This window comes from Lathamus discolor, chromosome 5, assembly GCF_037157495.1.
Source record: "Lathamus discolor isolate bLatDis1 chromosome 5, bLatDis1.hap1, whole genome shotgun sequence".
Taxonomy (NCBI): Eukaryota; Metazoa; Chordata; class Aves; order Psittaciformes; family Psittacidae; genus Lathamus; species Lathamus discolor.
Genome location: NC_088888.1, coordinates 125,587,606 through 125,604,346, shown reverse-complemented (window position 1 = coordinate 125,604,346; position 16,741 = coordinate 125,587,606). Strand labels below are relative to the sequence as shown.

General features: G+C 47.3%; 1 protein-coding gene across 1 annotated transcript; it reads right to left on the bottom strand.

The window, feature by feature from the left end:
• Window positions 1-5,105: 5,105 nt before the first annotated feature.
• On the bottom strand, window positions 5,106-16,464 carry CRNKL1 (crooked neck pre-mRNA splicing factor 1). Its single transcript, XM_065682604.1, has 14 exons — window positions 16,279-16,464; window positions 15,757-15,909; window positions 14,463-14,554; window positions 14,192-14,350; window positions 13,665-13,831; window positions 12,969-13,147; window positions 12,137-12,307; window positions 11,305-11,496; window positions 10,547-10,606; window positions 9,498-9,578; window positions 7,184-7,423; window positions 6,675-6,776; window positions 5,856-6,104; window positions 5,106-5,357 (listed from the first exon to the last, which is right to left on the bottom strand). The coding sequence occupies exons 1-14, from the start codon at window positions 16,324-16,326 to the stop codon at window positions 5,190-5,192; spliced, it is 2,061 nt and encodes a 686-aa protein (XP_065538676.1). The 5' UTR covers window positions 16,327-16,464; the 3' UTR covers window positions 5,106-5,189.
• Window positions 16,465-16,741: the final 277 nt, after the last annotated feature.

The window sequence follows — 16,741 nt, the reverse complement described above, 5'->3', positions numbered from 1 at the left end:
CTCCCCACTACATGAATCTGCTGCTCAGTATTCCCTCCTGTACCCAAGAATGGGATTTTTGCTAGGTTTAAAGGCATTTTGTACCCCAAAAGCCCTTGGCCCATCAAACCAAGCTGGAACTGGCCTGAAGACATTGGAGCAGCTGCAGGAGAGGGGATGGGCAGTGGCAAAAGCCCTTTTTCCTTGCACAGCCACGCAGGAAGGAGCAGCGACTGCCTGGCCCATGCACGGGGCAAGCAGCAGAGATCCCCACGGAGGGTATGTGCTGCCCCATCCCCTCCTCACCCAGGCAGGTCCCCCCTGCTCCGGGCTCCCCAGCCAGCACCACAGGGGCTCCTGGACAGCAGAGGTTATCTACTCAGTGCCAGAAACCTTCCAGCAGGAGCCCTGCCTTCCCATACAGCCGGGCCATAAATCCAGGCAGGCACAAGGGTTCCATGACCTGGACATTGCATCCTGCAGGTCTGCAGGAATGAAGTACACGGACAGAGAACAAACGGCCACAAGTGTTTAACACCCATTCCAGAACACAGGCCCCAAGGGCGAGGAGCAGAGCACAGAGCACTTGGTGCTTGTGCAGGGGATGACAGAGGAGCACTTGTCCTTGCAGCCAAGGGCTGGAATGCTGCGAGGAGCAATGCCAGGGGATACAGCATGGCTCAGGGTCTGCCTGCAAGCCACAAGCTGGAGGGTCAGACGAGTGGCTGCTAATGGGTCCAGGGTCTGCCAGAGCATCCCTCTCCATCCCCAGTAAACATAACTACACATAACTACAGGGTTACATCAAATTCTTATGTGCTAACGCAGTGTTTCTGGGGCAGATCTTGGTTACTCCCTTTGCTGTGAGCTGCAGCTTATTCTATTCATCTAGAACTACTCACCTGGAAAAGAATAAATCCCAAAGGTGTAGTGGCAACAGCCCACCCAGCCAGCCAAATCCCTGCAAACCCCTCACATCACTTCTCTGCCATCACTGCCGTGCCATCTTGGGTCATGGTTCTTCTGCTAATGCTCCAACCATCTCTGCAAGGCTCCTACAGATGTCAGGACCCAGCTCCATGCGCACAGCCCTTGCACCCTTCCGGAGCATGGCACTGGGGAAAGGCACTGCTGAAGGGCAGGGGTGCAGGATGCTGCAGGACCCCCCAAACTCATCCCCACCATGAGCTGTCACCTGAGGAGCCTCCAGCTCCGTGTGAACTGCAAAACCCAGGAATTCACCTGATGTGGGCTCAAGGAAATGACTCACAAACAGAGAAACAGAACACAGACATAAACCAGAGTGCAAAGAGAAAACCTAACAAACAATCACAGGGCGGTCTGGGTTGAAGGGACCTCAAAGCTCATCCAGCTCCAACCCCTGCCCCGGGCAGGGACCCCTTCCACTGGAGCAGCTTGCTCCAAGCCCCTGTGTCCAACCTGGCGTTGAGCACTGCCAGGGATGGGGCATGAAGAACATGAACAACAGACCTTTGAGCAGTGACACAAAACCCACTTTGAGAAGTCCCGTAAATAACCAGGCTCTGGCAGAAACCTGCCCCGGTTCAGGTACTCAGCATTAACAGGTTTGATTTCTATCCCCAGGGAGAACAAAGGGAAAGACACCAACCCACCCGTGTGCTGCAGCACTAGTGGCACACACAGGACAGGAGCCAGGGGCACCCATGGCACTGGGAAGCTGGACCTGGAGGCATCTGCCGGCGCGCGTCCTCTTTTCACATCAGACCGAGCCCCCCTGCAGGCGCAGTGACCACATCACGGGGCGCAACGGGGCCGCTGAGACACGCGGGGGACGCGTCCCTGTGCGGGGGGCGGAACTCAGGAGCGCGGCAGGAGACGGAGCTGCCCCAGGGAATGAGGGAGCAGGCAGCGGGCAGCGCGGCTCGGCAGCGGCGGGGGCGGTACAGCCGCTGCCAGAGCCTCAGCCTCAGCCTCTTGACGCGCGCTGTAATTGGATTCTGCACCTCTGACATCCAATTTCATTTCACTCCAGCCTTGTCCTCCAGAGCACAGCGGAGCCGCAGCAGCCTGGGGTGCTCCGAGCCTCTTCTCTGGTAGGGAAGAGGTGAGGCAGGGGAAGAGCAAAGCTCCTCAGGCTCACCGCAGCGCACAGCAGTGCCCTATAGTGCCAGCTCAGTGCACCACAGAGCGCTGCTTCACAGCGCCAGCTCACTGCATCCATCCAACAGCGCTGCTTCACAGCGCCGGCTCACTGCATCCATCCAACAGCGCTGCTTCACAGCCCCAGCTCACTGCATCCATCCAACAGCGCTGCTTCACAGCGCCAGCTCACTGCATCCATCCAACAGCACTGCTTCACAGCCCCAGCTCACTGCATCCATCCAACAGCGCTGCTTCACAGCGCCGGCTCACTGCATCCAACAGCGCTGCTTCACAGCGCCAGCTCACTGCACCACAGAGCACTGCTTCACAGCGCCAGCTCACTGCATCCAACAGCGCTGCTTCACAGCGCCGGCTCACTGCATCCATCCAACAGCGCTGCTTCACAGCGCCGGCTCACTGCATCCATCCAACAGCGCTGCTTCACAGCGAGCTCACCGCACCGCACCCTCTGCAGGCGGCAGGCAGCTGGGGCAGGGTAGAGCCCAGCAGCACCGGGGCAGGCAGCAGAAGGCTGCTTCGGGCGGCACCGGCTCCTGTGCCACTCGAGATCAGTTACAAAGAGCAGGTTTCAGTCGATGAGAAGAAGCCGCAGCGCTGACAGGAGGTTCCTCACCTCAAAGCACCAGCCAGGCAGCAGCAGGCCCTCAGCTTGCTGGGTCCCTCCAACAGAGGTGCCCCATACCAGGGGGACCTGGTCCCACAGCATCCTCCCGGTTCCTGCCTCCCCCTCACTGCAGCACAAGTCAGCTCTGCTGTTTCTTCAATGCAAGTATAAATCAAACACTTCCAGCTCTTAACATTCTGCCCCAAATCAGCCACCTGCTCTTGTTGGGGAGACCAAAATAGGACATCACAACCCAACGTTTAAATCACACACACAAGTCATTTTCCACCTCTGGAGTCAACATCCACCAGAGTTCAGGAAATTGGCAAGATGGCATCAGTCCCACCGAAGTCACCTTCCATTTGGTGCACCTAAAGTTCTCTCCTTAAGCTCCTCTCCTTAAGCTCCTAAGCACATGCCTGCTTAAACAGGTACCACCAGCTTCTTTACTTGCCAATAACAAAAAGTAATACCCCCTGCCCACTGCAAATTGTCATTACCAGGGCTATGGCTTAGCAGGACACAAACAGAACTTCAGGGACTTCAATTTACAGGGGTAGAGTTAAGAGACACAATATATCAGCTGGACAGGGATATACACAAGAGACCCTGAAGGAAACCAAGCTCTGTATCAAAGCACTCAACCAGCAGCCCTCAACTGCTCAATACATGTGCGAGGTTTTGCATCCCTCCTCAGAGACAACAGGCAAATGGTATTTGAAAGCACCAGGACATCTTACACCAATAAAACAAGCTGCTCTCAAACAGGAGTGCTGCACTGTGCACAGGGGTGCACCAGGACCACAGCTGTGGCCTCCCACTACCCAAAACCAAAAAAAACCCTCCCCAGGGCAGCCGGACACTGGCAGTGTTAAAGCTTAGGAGGCATAGGAGCCACTATGAACTTAAATAAGCTGATTTTTGTCTCATCAACACACTCCCATGAGCTGTTGGGATGAAACAGCCCTGCTTTACCATGCAGGCTTTGGGGAGGCTTCAGGGAGTCAGAGTAACTGGTGCAAAACACAGCTGTGTTACAGCCACTGGTTGTGCTGTCACAAACCCCTCTCCCACAGTAATCAAGCTTTAAAATAGAAGATATAAACTTACAGAGGTGACTCAAAAACACAGAGGCCTGTTTGACTAAGAACAATGGTCAGCGAGTGCTCCAGGACAGGCTCCAACAGTGGAGTCATTCAGACAAGTGACAAAGATGAACAAACCCAGGACAAAATGAGACAGAAAAGACTCACCCAATGCAGCAGAGCTCTGCATACACAGGACTGGTCTCAGGCACTCCAAACAAGCTCCTAATTCCACAGGATTCCCAAGAGAAGAGCCAGAGCATGCCTCTATAGTGCAGCATACCCTCCATGCAAGTATTCCCTATGCTGTCACCCCAGCCCATTGATCCCAACCCCACCAACCCCTTTGCCCTCTTGCTCCCAATTTAAAGCCTTCTCCCCACACAGGCCAGCCCCTCATCAAGCTCCCTTTTGCTCTAGTTGGCCAGGTGGATCCTGTTGCTCCCACCCATGGTGGCTGTGGGGGTAAAAGCCCATCACTCTCATCAGCATCAGCTGCATGAGCAGGCTCTGACCTGCATTGCCCCTGTTCCCCAAGGATCAGGGGGAAAACCATCTGGGTCTCCATGCCCTTGCCCACCCCACCTGGAGCACAAAGTCCTGCTCGCAGAGCAGAGTCCCCTAGCAGAGAAGCTGTGGCTGCCCCATCCCTGGCAGTGCTCAAGGCCAGGTTGGATACAGGGGCTTGGAGCAAGCTGCTCCAGTGGAAGGGGTCCCTGCCCGTGGCAGGGGCTGGAGCTGGAGGAGCTTTAAGGTCTCTTCAACCCAAACCATTCTATATTGAAACACAGACTGTGTGGTACCATCTCTACAGATTTGCCTTCTCAGGGCTAGTTCCAATATATTTAACTTCTGTTATCATCTCCCCTAATCAGTTTTCTGGGATAAAAGCTGACTTGGATGGAAGTTGGATAGGTTGCAGTCAAAAGGATTTATTGTTTTCAGTTATCCTCATGATCAATACACATTTTACAGAATTACTGGAAAATCATTCAAGAATGGTTGGAGACATCTCATTACAGAAAGCAGATCTGCTGTCTTGGCACGTCACATTATCCTTACTGGGATAGGTTGCAGAAGCCTTAGAACAGTGGGTCTTGTGCTAAAAACAAAGCCACTGTCCAGTTCTTCCAGTTCTCAGATCACTGAAACAGCTACCCCCTGCCCTTGATCATGACCCCTCCTTCCAGTTGTTGGAATTCTATCAGTTGTTGGACTATCAAAGGGAATCAAAACTCCAATATGGTTTGTTTTTTTTTTTTTTTTCAAACAAAGAAGTCTGAAGTCAATAATAGTAAAACTCTTCAAATACATTTATTTATCACTAAAGAAAATACTGTACAATGCCCAGGAAAAGGGCAGAGAAAGGCAAGGCCTTAAGACTGGCTCTCATCAATGTCCTTGTCAGGATCCGTCTCTGCAGCTTCGCTCTCCTGCTGCTGTTTCTTCCAGAGTTTAGCCATAGCAAGCAGCTTGAGATTCGGCTGATTGGCAGTATCTTCTGGGAAAATATAATCATAGTATTCCTCCCAGCCAGCATCAGACTAGGGAAAAAGAGTACCGTAAAGCACATTTAATCTGCATGTTCATGTTAAGCTTATTAGAAGCACCTTCTAACAGTTAACAGTGAGATAAATTACAATCCATGCTTGTTAGACCAGCGAGCTGCACGGGTATAAGACAGCACTACCGCTGTGCACAGTGAGCAGGCACATGCGATGAACAGCCTGGCTGTAGTTTCCCAAAGGAAGTTAAGAAACAAACACAATCTGCACAGTACTACCTAAAGCTGGTTTGATTTGTCTAGGGTCAGAGTTTAAATTACAGGTGGCTTGAGCATGGGTGTATCTCACTCTGAATGAGCTCTCCACCTAGCCTGCTGCGGAGCAGGGAGCTCAGCAGCGCATTTCAGGCCAAAGCTTTCTTCCAGCTCCTGCAGTAATACATACGCAGTTACAGCACCCAGACAGGTTTGTGTAGCAGACCCCAGCATGAAACCACCAGGGATTCAAAGCAACCACACGCAGAATTTTAACTCTTACCCCATCTTCAGCCTGCAGTTTTCTCCTCTTCTTTATCTTTTCAGGCATAAGTTTATCTACCCTCTCTTTAGTGGCATCGCTCCCAAACTCCTCTTCAAAGCTCCTCCAGGATTCCAGCAGCATGACCCGCTCCTCTTTCTCCTCGCAGTTCCGCATGGCCTTATTGGCCTCCTCATAGATCTGCCGGCCCCGGGACAAGCTGCCCTCCCTCCCTGCAGACAGCTCGAACTGTGCAAAGCTGATCCATACCTGTGGTGGGAACAATCAAATCAAGCTGAAACCTCCACTCCCACCTCTGACAGCTAAGTGACAGTTTAAAAACCAGATAGCCAAAAAAGCAAATGTCAGTGCAAGTCTGAAGTACTTTCTCACAGCAGACACCTGGAAAATCCAGATTTGTTTCCCATGTGTGAGATTGGCCTCACTTTGGCAAGACAGAATATTCACACAAGCCATGCTGACAAATTCCTTGTGGTTGTTTTTGGTCATGGCAAGTCTGTCTGAATTCAGCCGAACAACAGCAACAAACTACACTGGAAACATCGCAACTATTTTTACCTTGTAAGGTTTTTGCAAGTAAAATTCCAAAGCTACTCAGCAATAAGAAGGCTGCTTGGAAAGGCTTCTTTCATAAGAGATGCCTGCTGTCCTGTGCAAGTTAGAAAATGCCTTTCCCTCTTCATGGCACAGACATGGCTTAGGTTCACTGTTGATTTGAAAATCAGTAGTGGAAAAGCCAGAGAAGCAAAGCAGTCAAGGGTTTCCATCCACCATGGGCCAGATTCAAGACCACTCTGTGTTCTGGGTACCCACACATACCTTAACGTGCTGTGTCCGCTGCAGTAACCTGCGGTAAAGACTTCTTGTTTTCTCATACTCCTCTTGCTCAATTTCGAAGTCAATGTAGGACTTCCAAAGAACCTGCAGAAGAGAAGTCTCTTGTTACATTCACAGAACACTGAGATGATGGGAGGAGGAACAGAACAGAGCAGGAGCAGGGATAAATGTGAAAACTCTCTGAAAAATGTTTCAGAGATGCGAGGAGGAACTGCCTGCAGCAGCAAGGGCTTCAACCAGGCAGGACCAGATCTTGTGCACGTGATCTGCTCAGCGCACTGCTGGAAGCATGCTTCCCCTCCCTGCTCTATCACGGGATTTTCAGTTCTGTGTGCCCTGCTAAGACACAGATGCTAAATTAATGAGACAGAGGCTAAGGCACTCAGTGAGCAGTTCTGTCCAGGCCAGGAGATGAGTTACATTTAATTAGCCATAATGTGTAATAAATACCTTTAAATGGCGCCTGCATGGAGCTGCTGCCCATCCCTTACCTCGGGCATGTCCAGCCGGGGCTGCCCAATGGCCAGCTCATATATTGCACGGGCCCGGTCGATGTCCCCTAGGATGGTTTCCAGTTCTGCAAACTTAATCCAGGAGGTGCAGTTCTCTGGGGCAAACTCCAGGAACTTCTCATAGAGCTTCCGGCAGCGATCGAATTCTCGCAGCTGTAGCTCCAGTTCAATGTAGCCTTTGAACAGTTTGTTCTTTGGACATTTACCAATGGATGTACCCTAGGAAGAAAAACCCAAATTATAAAACCCACTTAAAGACCTTGCAAAGAGGAAAGCTCCACCCTGTCTTCTCAAGAGCCATTTAATCTCCAGTATTTGAACTGAAATTCGCTTTTGAGCAGAGTCTGGGTTTTAAGACTCTGGCCAGGGCCAGTTTGATTCCAACCAGTGTGTGAAAAATCAGTGTGCCTCCATAAACATCAACAGCAACTCTGAAAGCAGAAAACCTAATTTACTACACTCCTACATAACACAACTGCCCACAATGTATTCATTGACACTCAGTCCGTCTCATCAACCGAACGCTTCGTCTTGCATCAAAAGCTGAAGCAAGCATAGTACCAGGCTGTACGAGTTCCCAGGTATATCATAAAACGACCTGTATCAAGAAAAATCATCCCCTGAACCACCACTGCTATTCACCATCACAAAACACTATCTACGCTCCCTGCTTGCTCACTTACGGTAAAAAGTGATGGAGAATGATGTTTTCAAAAAATACTTCCTTTTTGGCATGTTTTAGCATCTGAAGAAACCTGTGTGTCCTAAGCCATGGTGCCAAGCTGCGAGGAAGCAGTTTCTGATTCTTAATTTGGGAATCTTGTAAAGACAGAGTTAAGAATGGGCCTATCTGAGACTGGTACATGGTGAGCCTCACGCTTTGAGTCACTGGGAAAACAAAAAATCCACACACCGTCTGCAGCAGACATGAAAATAAGGCAGAGAATAAGGCAGAAATGCCATCTGCACGCTGATAAAAGCTTCAGATCCGGAGCTGGACTCTCTCTTCTGAGCGGTGACAGTGCAGGACCCTCACCCTGGGACAGGAGCAAGGCTTCCTGCCAAAGAGATGGCTCAAAGCCAATCCATTGCAAAAGAAAGACAGAAACTGCCAAATCTTGGCTCAGTCTGAAAAAGTATTATAACTGCAACAAAATCTGCTTTCCAAAATAAGACAAAGGTGACCTACTAAAAATAGTTTGTCAAAGAAATTAAGCAACAAGAGGGGAAAAGACCAACAAAAGAGAAGCCTAGAAGAAACAGAGGAAACTTTATTTCTAGCCAGGTCGAAGCACCCTTTCCAGAATCTACCATGGCCTTTACCTCAAAAAACAGGCAGCCAGAAGCAGGGTGCTGGTGGGTGACTGTGGTAGTGTTGGGTGATGGTTATCTTACACCAAGCTACAACAGCAGCATGCTGCAGGACAGATGGCTATCTTCTCCTGCAGGGAGACAGCAACAGTCTCATGGGGAACTTAACCCCTCTGCTTCACTTTGTTGTGGTCATGGGCAGAAGTCTGTCTCAAGAGGCTTTACTACCACATTGGGGCAGACTGGTCCAGCGGCAGCTACAGAAGGCACTCACATTTATGCTCTTGCCACTGCTGTGCCATGGGTTTGGGAGAAATCTCATCAGCTTCCTCTTTAAAATCAAATCACCTCAACTACTACCAAAGCTGGCTTCCTCTCATAATTCCTAATGCCATCACTGAGCCTATTTAGAATATCTGAACTGAAGGGAAAGTTTCATTTCAAAAGGTTTTGCTGCCAAAATGTACTCCATTGGTCACTGACATGCTGACATTCACACAGTGAATTTGCACAGAAGCTCGAGTCAGCCCAAAGTCCCTGTGATTGCTTCTATCAGCAACCTTGTAGCTGGCACTCCAATGCTCTATTCAGCAGCTCACCATTTCCGGGATTCAAAACCTCCTGTTTATTTCAAATGCTTTTTAAAACGCTATTGTTAGTGCAAGTGTCACAGAAACACACCAGCAGCAGTTAAACACTTCCAAGTGCACTAAGCTGATTTGGGTGCTCCTGCATTCAGATGTGTGTTGTGTCAGCTGAAACCAGAAAGCTGCATTCATTCTGCCCATAGCTAATCATCATACCAAGTTACGCTTCTTTTTAAATCATACATGACAGTGAACACTGGTCCCTGCAGACCTCTCAGATGCTTTATTTAAGTGGATTAAACCGGCACCTTATAAAGGACAATTTAAGAACTTTTAATGCCATTCCCTTGGTACTGTTAGTTAGCAAAATCTATTATAGGTTAACAAAAGCTTACCAAAGCTCTTCTGGCAAGTGGAAGATTTTTCTGTCGTATTTCAAACTGTGCATACAGCAGCCACATTTTGGCAAACGTAAACTGAAAGAAAAAGAACAATGTGATGGTTAGGGTGGAAGCTTATAAATAACACTGCGCATATTCTTAAAAAAATAATCATTCTGTCTGGGTCCGTACATTCTGTTTTGTCTGCACAAGGTGTTACTGCTACTGCTGTTAATTCCACTTAACCTCAGTGCTTTCCTGCTGAGAAGTTGAGAATTCATAACCCAAAACACCCTCTCTAAAACAGGACAATATATTCCACAATAACAAAAGCAAAAATGGCCAGGACAGAAGTCTTCTAAAACACAGAAATGTTTTTTTAATCAATCAACTGATTGGTAAAATATCAGCTATCACTGATAGCTCTAAATTACTAGAGATTAATCCTAACCTACCCAATTGATACTCAGAAGACATAATTAATGACAAACTAAGAAAGAAAGCACAGGAACTAAGATTTCTTGACATTCCATGGCAATGCTGATTAGTTGTTTTAATGGTTTGGCCACACGGATACTTTAGTTAAAAGCTCACTGGCAATAACATCCACAAACCCAAATAGGTCTTGAAGCTGGATTGTAATGGAGAATGCACACCTGGAAGAGTTCTATCAAGTGCACCTCCCTCAGGTGGGGCCATGCAGACAATTACAAACAGTTGCTATGAAAGGTGGTAACTCCCTATTAGAAAGAGCAACAAGTCCTCTGCAGAGACTACAAGCAACTGGGCTAAGACAGAGCAGTAAAAGACTCAGTCTGAGAATGAAAACAAGTAAGTAATAAATAGCAGAGAGGCCTTCCCTGCTGCTTAATAGTACTGCATGCACTATCCGTTGGCTCTCTGTTATTTCAGCTTCTTAGAACATACTTAGAAATTCTAAAATACTGGAGAAACCCTTACATTGTATCTGCATGAGAAAATCCCTTACAGGGAAAAAAAATGAAAGGATCTTATCTTGGCAGTTTTAATCCAAGACTCAATGCAAAGCCCTAGAGGAGCCATACCTTCTTGTGGGGAATGAGCTCGATGCAGGCCTGATACACCTGCCTGGTTCGCTCCGCATCCTGTAAGAACGGGCAACAGAAACACTTTGTCACTGCTAAGGTTATGCTGGATTTTGCATCATGCAATATCTGCAAAACTGCAGAAGTCAAGCGTTCAGAACTGTGTATCCTCATGATGTAAATATCCTTATCTACTTAATGTGCACAGGTCAAAGGTTGTGACTTCTGAGAATTGATACAAGTAATCGTTTCAAAATAAGATTCAACACTAAAAAATAGACAATGAAACCAGGAGTGTTCCTGTTTTCTGGGGAAAAAGTCTTTTTTTTTCCTTTAACAAACACTTCATCCTGCACTCCAATTTTATGAAATAAAGAGCAGCTCACGTTGTGTGACTGGTAATGAGAAACACTTACACAGCCTCAAAGGCCCCTATAGCAAGAGTTTGATCGTTCAACTGTTGTTGAACAATCACAGACAGCTTTTTTTTTTTTGAAGTAAAAAACTTTCACACAAGTTCAGGAACAGGCAATTCAACCTGTTTAATTACTATCAACCTGTTTGTGGTGAAACTGAAGTATTTTTATCCCCTGTATATGGGAGGGGAAAACACCCCCATACTTAAATAGCAAATCCAACAAGTAAGACATAGTATTTTCATATCTCTGTTTTCTCACTAAAATATCTGTAGCTATCCAATGTAAGGAAAATATGTGGGAAGGACAGGGAAAAAAAAACCACCAGTTCTTACTACTTGCCTTTGCCTCCAGCTCTTCATATAATGCATAGTTAATCCAAAGATAGATGTATCTCTTCCAGTGCCTCTTCTCTTGAACTGGAGGAACGTTGGCGATGGCTCTTTCATACACTTCTCGGACAGCCTCAGCATCTGCATCACTTTCAACTAACCTCAGGTAGTCAAACCACGCATCATAATTATGTGGATTTGCCTTCCAGAAAGATGGGAGTAGGGAAATGGGGAAGAAATTTCAGTAACTACAAACAACAGACCCTGTTTCTTTAGGTATGGCTTTTATACAGAATTTCTCCTTAAAAAAGAGATGATTGGTATATTAATGCAAACTGTCAGTCTCAGGTATGCTTACGTGAAAGCTCTGGGGTTCAAGTGCATTTAGTTCTTTATTTTTAGTTTACCTGCAAATGTTCTTTAAGTGAAGGCAAACAGACTGAACTGTGAGAAGGGAAGAGGAAATGGTGAAATATGTGATATTCAGTGAATAGCAAACAGGTGTGGAACACCTGTTTTCTCACAAAAAGGTATTTACACACAGGTGACGTGTCCTCTAACAGCTACTGTATAATACAAGAAGTTAGAAGCTAAACTGTAGTGTACTGTGAAGGGTACTGAGCTCTGAGTTCAATCAAAAACTTTGTCTCTGCAGTCTATATTAGAATACAGAATTAAAACAAGCCATGAATGCAAATATCATTCTCTTCCCGGTAGATGTTATTTTCTTTGACTGGGCATCAAGGGTAACAAGACTCATCAGCCTTCACATCCTGAGACACTCATGTACCTTAAGCAGCAGTGGGATGCATGATGAGCCCAGTGGATGTTTTAATACATACCTTTACTTCCTCTTCATACTGGAATCTCCTCTTGCTGACAATGATGTCCTCAATTCCCCTTCTGTCTCCAAACTTCTTCTCAAAGATGGTGTAGTTCTTGAAGAGATTTGAGGCCTCCTGTTTTGGGATTCTATCCAGGGCATACTTGTAGATCACCCTTACTCTTTCAAACTGAAAATATTAATTATCATGTGAGTAACACCTACAAAGCAGCTCCTGTCTTCCCCACCCAGTTTCTCAATGAGCTTTTGGCAGTAATAAATGCAGAATCATAGAATATCTCAACATAAATTACTTGAGACAGGACTAGCACAGATCTCCCCGAAATGTTAAACCCGGGGCAGGGAGTAGAAATATCTGTAAATATTAAACCCCACCATTGTTTATTCATTTACAAGGTTTGGAGTATTTAGGATATATTCAAGAAGTTGTGGTTTTGGGTTCACAGAGTACTTGCAATTCCTGAATGGCCTGGGCACTTTAAAGAGAACACCTGGGAAAAACATGGCTCCTTCAGTTTTTGTCATGCAGGCCTACAACCTCCAACAAACTTACAAGTCTGAGGATATGTATTTCATCCAATGATACTGTTCTCAGGCTTGGCAGATTTGGTGCCCACCTTTCTTAGAACATATTTCCTTGATGTCACCAAAAGGTAAATAGAAGCTAAGCAAAAAATTGCCTCTTTAATTCAGACTACAACAGCAATATCTCACAAGGTGCTGGAAAATGAAAGTACTGCAGTGAATGTTAAGTGGCCTTAAGTTTGATATTCAGGAAGGAATCTCATGGAGGTGGTTGCCATTAGTGTGATGTATTATCAAGGTCTTACTTCTTTCTGGTTCTCCTCAAATTTTGCGAAAGCCACGTACAAGTGCTCATCCATATGTTCTTCTCCAAAGAAATCCACTGCCCTCTCGTATACCTTCCTTGCATGAGCAAAGTAACTGTGCTTCTCTTCAAAGCGAGCATACTTGATCCAGTTCTTAACGTCAGGATGCACAATCACAAGTAGAGCTATGTTAAAGAAACAGTGGCAGTTGGATTGACATTTCAAATTGCATTCTTCCCACTGACTTCAGGGTCATGGACCACACGGAACAACTCCCAGGGATGGCATATGCAAAAAAAATCCAGCTGGGAAGAGGACACAAAACAACTCTAAGTATGCAAAGGCTTGTGCCTTCCTGAGAACTTGCAGAAAGTTTAGAAAGGGATAAAAATCAGGCAAGGGTCAGGGAGAAGTTTAAAGAGGAGGAATCTGAAACAAATTATGACAGCAAAAAAGCTATAAGCATGAGTGCTGTCACATACGCACTGTTGTGGCAAGATGTGCATTTGCTGAATGACTTTGGAAAGCATATACAAAACACTTTAAACACCTACTGCTGGCTCTTGCCATGGTGGCCTACTCCCAACATGCCACAGTAAAAAGAAGCACAGGGACATAGCTGGAGGTAGAATAGATAAAGAAATGAAAGATGCAGGCCTAAACTTGGGCAGTGTTGCAGTACACTAAAAAGGATATATCTCTCATAAATGCTACGTGCCCTGTCCACCTCCTTGTATCTGAGCTCGAAGTTAATGTAGGAATGCCAAGCCTGCTCCTCTGGCTGCCACTCCATCCAGCGTTCAAACACCTGACGTGACCCAGCAATGTTCCCCAACATCTCTTCCATGTATGTATACTTATACCTTAGAAAACAAGAGCCAGTTTTTACAATCACACAATAAACACATATTACAAGGATGTTGTTAGTGCTTGATAAGAGCATTACTGAGATTTCTTCACCTATTTCCCACCTACACCCCAGAAATGCCTATAGACACTGTTGTGACTGGCAGCATGCAGGCACACAAACATCCTCTCTCCCAGTACTCTCATTAGTTGAAAAGTACAAAACCATTCCAAGATTTAAGCCTTCCTCTTTTCTTCAGACTAGCCTGAAGACTTGGAGAAACAGAAGCCAATGCACTGTTGCGTGATACCAAACCAGTAACATGATTCTTAAGTCTCTGGGGCTGGAAACAACGCTCTGCTCTCTGCAAACGTACCAGAACTGGTTCACCCTGGGGAGGGTGGTGATGGCTCGGTCCCAGATGTTTCTGGCATGATTAACCTGGCGGTTCTTCATCTCCATCTCTGCATACTTCAGCCAGAGTGTGACATTTCTGTAGTCTACATCTAAAGCACGCTCGTAAATGGAACGGGCTCTGGAAAGTAAAGAGAGCTGTGTCTGTAATGTGCCTCCAAGACTTTGATGCTATTTGTCACTACGTGTTTTAAAAGCTTTGTAAGAGATGTCTGCAGCTGTATCGTGATTACCTCTGTATTTCTTTCAGGCTTTCCTCCCATTGTGCGTACTTTATCCAGTTACTGATCACAGTCCTGTTTTTTCTTATGTTATCTTCAAAAGTCTGAGGAGAAAATTATTTAAGTAAGAAATCCCTCTGTACAGACCAATCTTGTTATAAATGGCTCATGGAATATTACTGCAATTATTGGAATTAATTCCAAATGTCTTACGCACATACAGATGCAGTAACAGATCATACTCAATACACTTCCTAAAAATTGCATAACAGAAGCTCAAAGTGTAAATACTGATGGAATAACAACAAAATATTTTTTGTCCTTTTTTTTTTTTTTTTAAATCTCCTGCTTAATGATTCTATAGTAACATTATGTGGACAGATGTAATCCAGTTATTGCAGACAATCCAGAATATACTTGGATGCTTCAACACAAGTTTGTTCACTCTGACCTGTATGTATCACTACTCCGAATTTTTCTTTAGAGCAGGATGTCTTATTCTTATTCCCCAGATTTAGTATGTACCAGACAAATTTCACTGCCAGTGGAACAGTGAGGGCACCTTCAGTCCTTTGCTTGGCTACTGTCAGGATCAATGCTACCGGTGTTTAACATGGTGTAACACAGTTAACGTGCAGGCTGTTACTGCCATTCAGGACGTGTAAAAAGGTACCATCAGACACTGTTTCTGCAGTGCTGTGGTGCTGATCACTGGCTCTGGCTGCTCCCCATGTGCCCAAGGGAGGTACACCTGTGTCCAGCACAGCAAGGCCTGACATGTTCACGAGGAGCCCTACCCACTGTAGCAAGAAGGGAACAATCACCGACTCAGGGCTGAACACAGGGGTGCTGGGCCAGGCCACCACAGCCCCCAGCTCTGAACACACGTGTGTGTGCTTCAGGGAACGACAGCCCTGGTTTGTGCTGCCTGCATCGAAATGTTTCCAACACTGCAATTTCTTTACAGTTCCCTGTAAGGGATATGCTTGCTTTACTGATCCACAACAGCACTTATCAAAGGAAAAGGCAGAACAAAGCCATAGATAAGTTTGTATAAGTAAAGCAATCCTTTCACATAAAGCAGAAAAACTGATCCCTAAAACCTCTTATGCCAAATGGTCAAGTTTCAAGACTATTATCAAACAATCACGATTAGTGCAGACAGCTATGGACTAATACTGCAATTATACGGAACAGCAATAGCATTTGCAAACACAGTAAAATAGACTGCCTCTTGTTTAAGTTAGAACACAGTAGAAGTTTTCGGGCTTTAGGTGAGCACCAAGATCAGGGATTTTTCCTTTACCTTCCTTTTCCGGAGTTTATAGTCATTTAGCTCCTCAACATCTGTGATCTTCTGTTGGGGAGGTGGTGGGAGAAGCTCGAGTTCTCTCTCTTTTGCTTCTCTTAGAAGCTGCTCTGCTGTGATCTGAACTTCTGCAGGCGCTTTATTTTTCACCTGTGGAACGAGAGCCCTCGATTCGCATTTTCTCCCAATGGAAAACTCGGATTTCCCCGCTCAGACCCATTGATTCACCCCGGCGGGTGCCTGCGCTCGGTGTGTGCCGAGGACGGACACGACACCCCGCGCCCCCCGAGCGCGGCAGGGCCCTAAGCGCCAGCCCGAGCCCCTGCCTGGGGCACGGCGGGAGGCGAGGCTTCCCGAGGCCGCGCTAAGGGGCGGCCGTGGGGACCAGCGGGCGGCTCACCCGCTTCCCGAAGGCCGCGGGAGCCGGGGGTCCGGAGCGCCCGGAGAGGGTAGGCCCCGACCGCCCTCCGCTCCCCTACCCGCCCCTCCGGCCGCGAGCCCGCTGCCTCCCCCCCGCACCTTCGCTACTTTGGGGATCCGCTGCTTCCCGGCCGCCGTAGACGCCATCTTCCCGCCTCCCCGTGCTAGCCCTGCCCGTTACCTCTGACCTCACGCAGCGTCGTTGCCGGGGTAACGGCGGCGCGTCCCGACGCGGCTGCGAGGCAGAGAGTGGGGGGCGGTCAGGCGGGCAGTATTCAGCAGTCAGTCCGGTCGGTCAGTCAGTAGTCAGGCAGTCAGTCGGTCGGTCGGTCAGTCAGTCAGCAGTTAGTCAGTATTCAGCAGTCAGTCCGGTCGGTCAGTCGATCAGTCAGTAGTCAGTCAGTCAGTCGGTCGGTCAGTCAGTCAGGCAGCGGTTAGTCAGTATTCAGCAGTCAGTCCGGTCGGTCAGTCGGTCAGTCAGTAGTCAGGCAGGCAGTCAGTCAGTCAGTAGGTAGGCAGGCAGGCAGGCAGTCAGTCCGGTCGGTCAGTCGGTCAGTCAGTA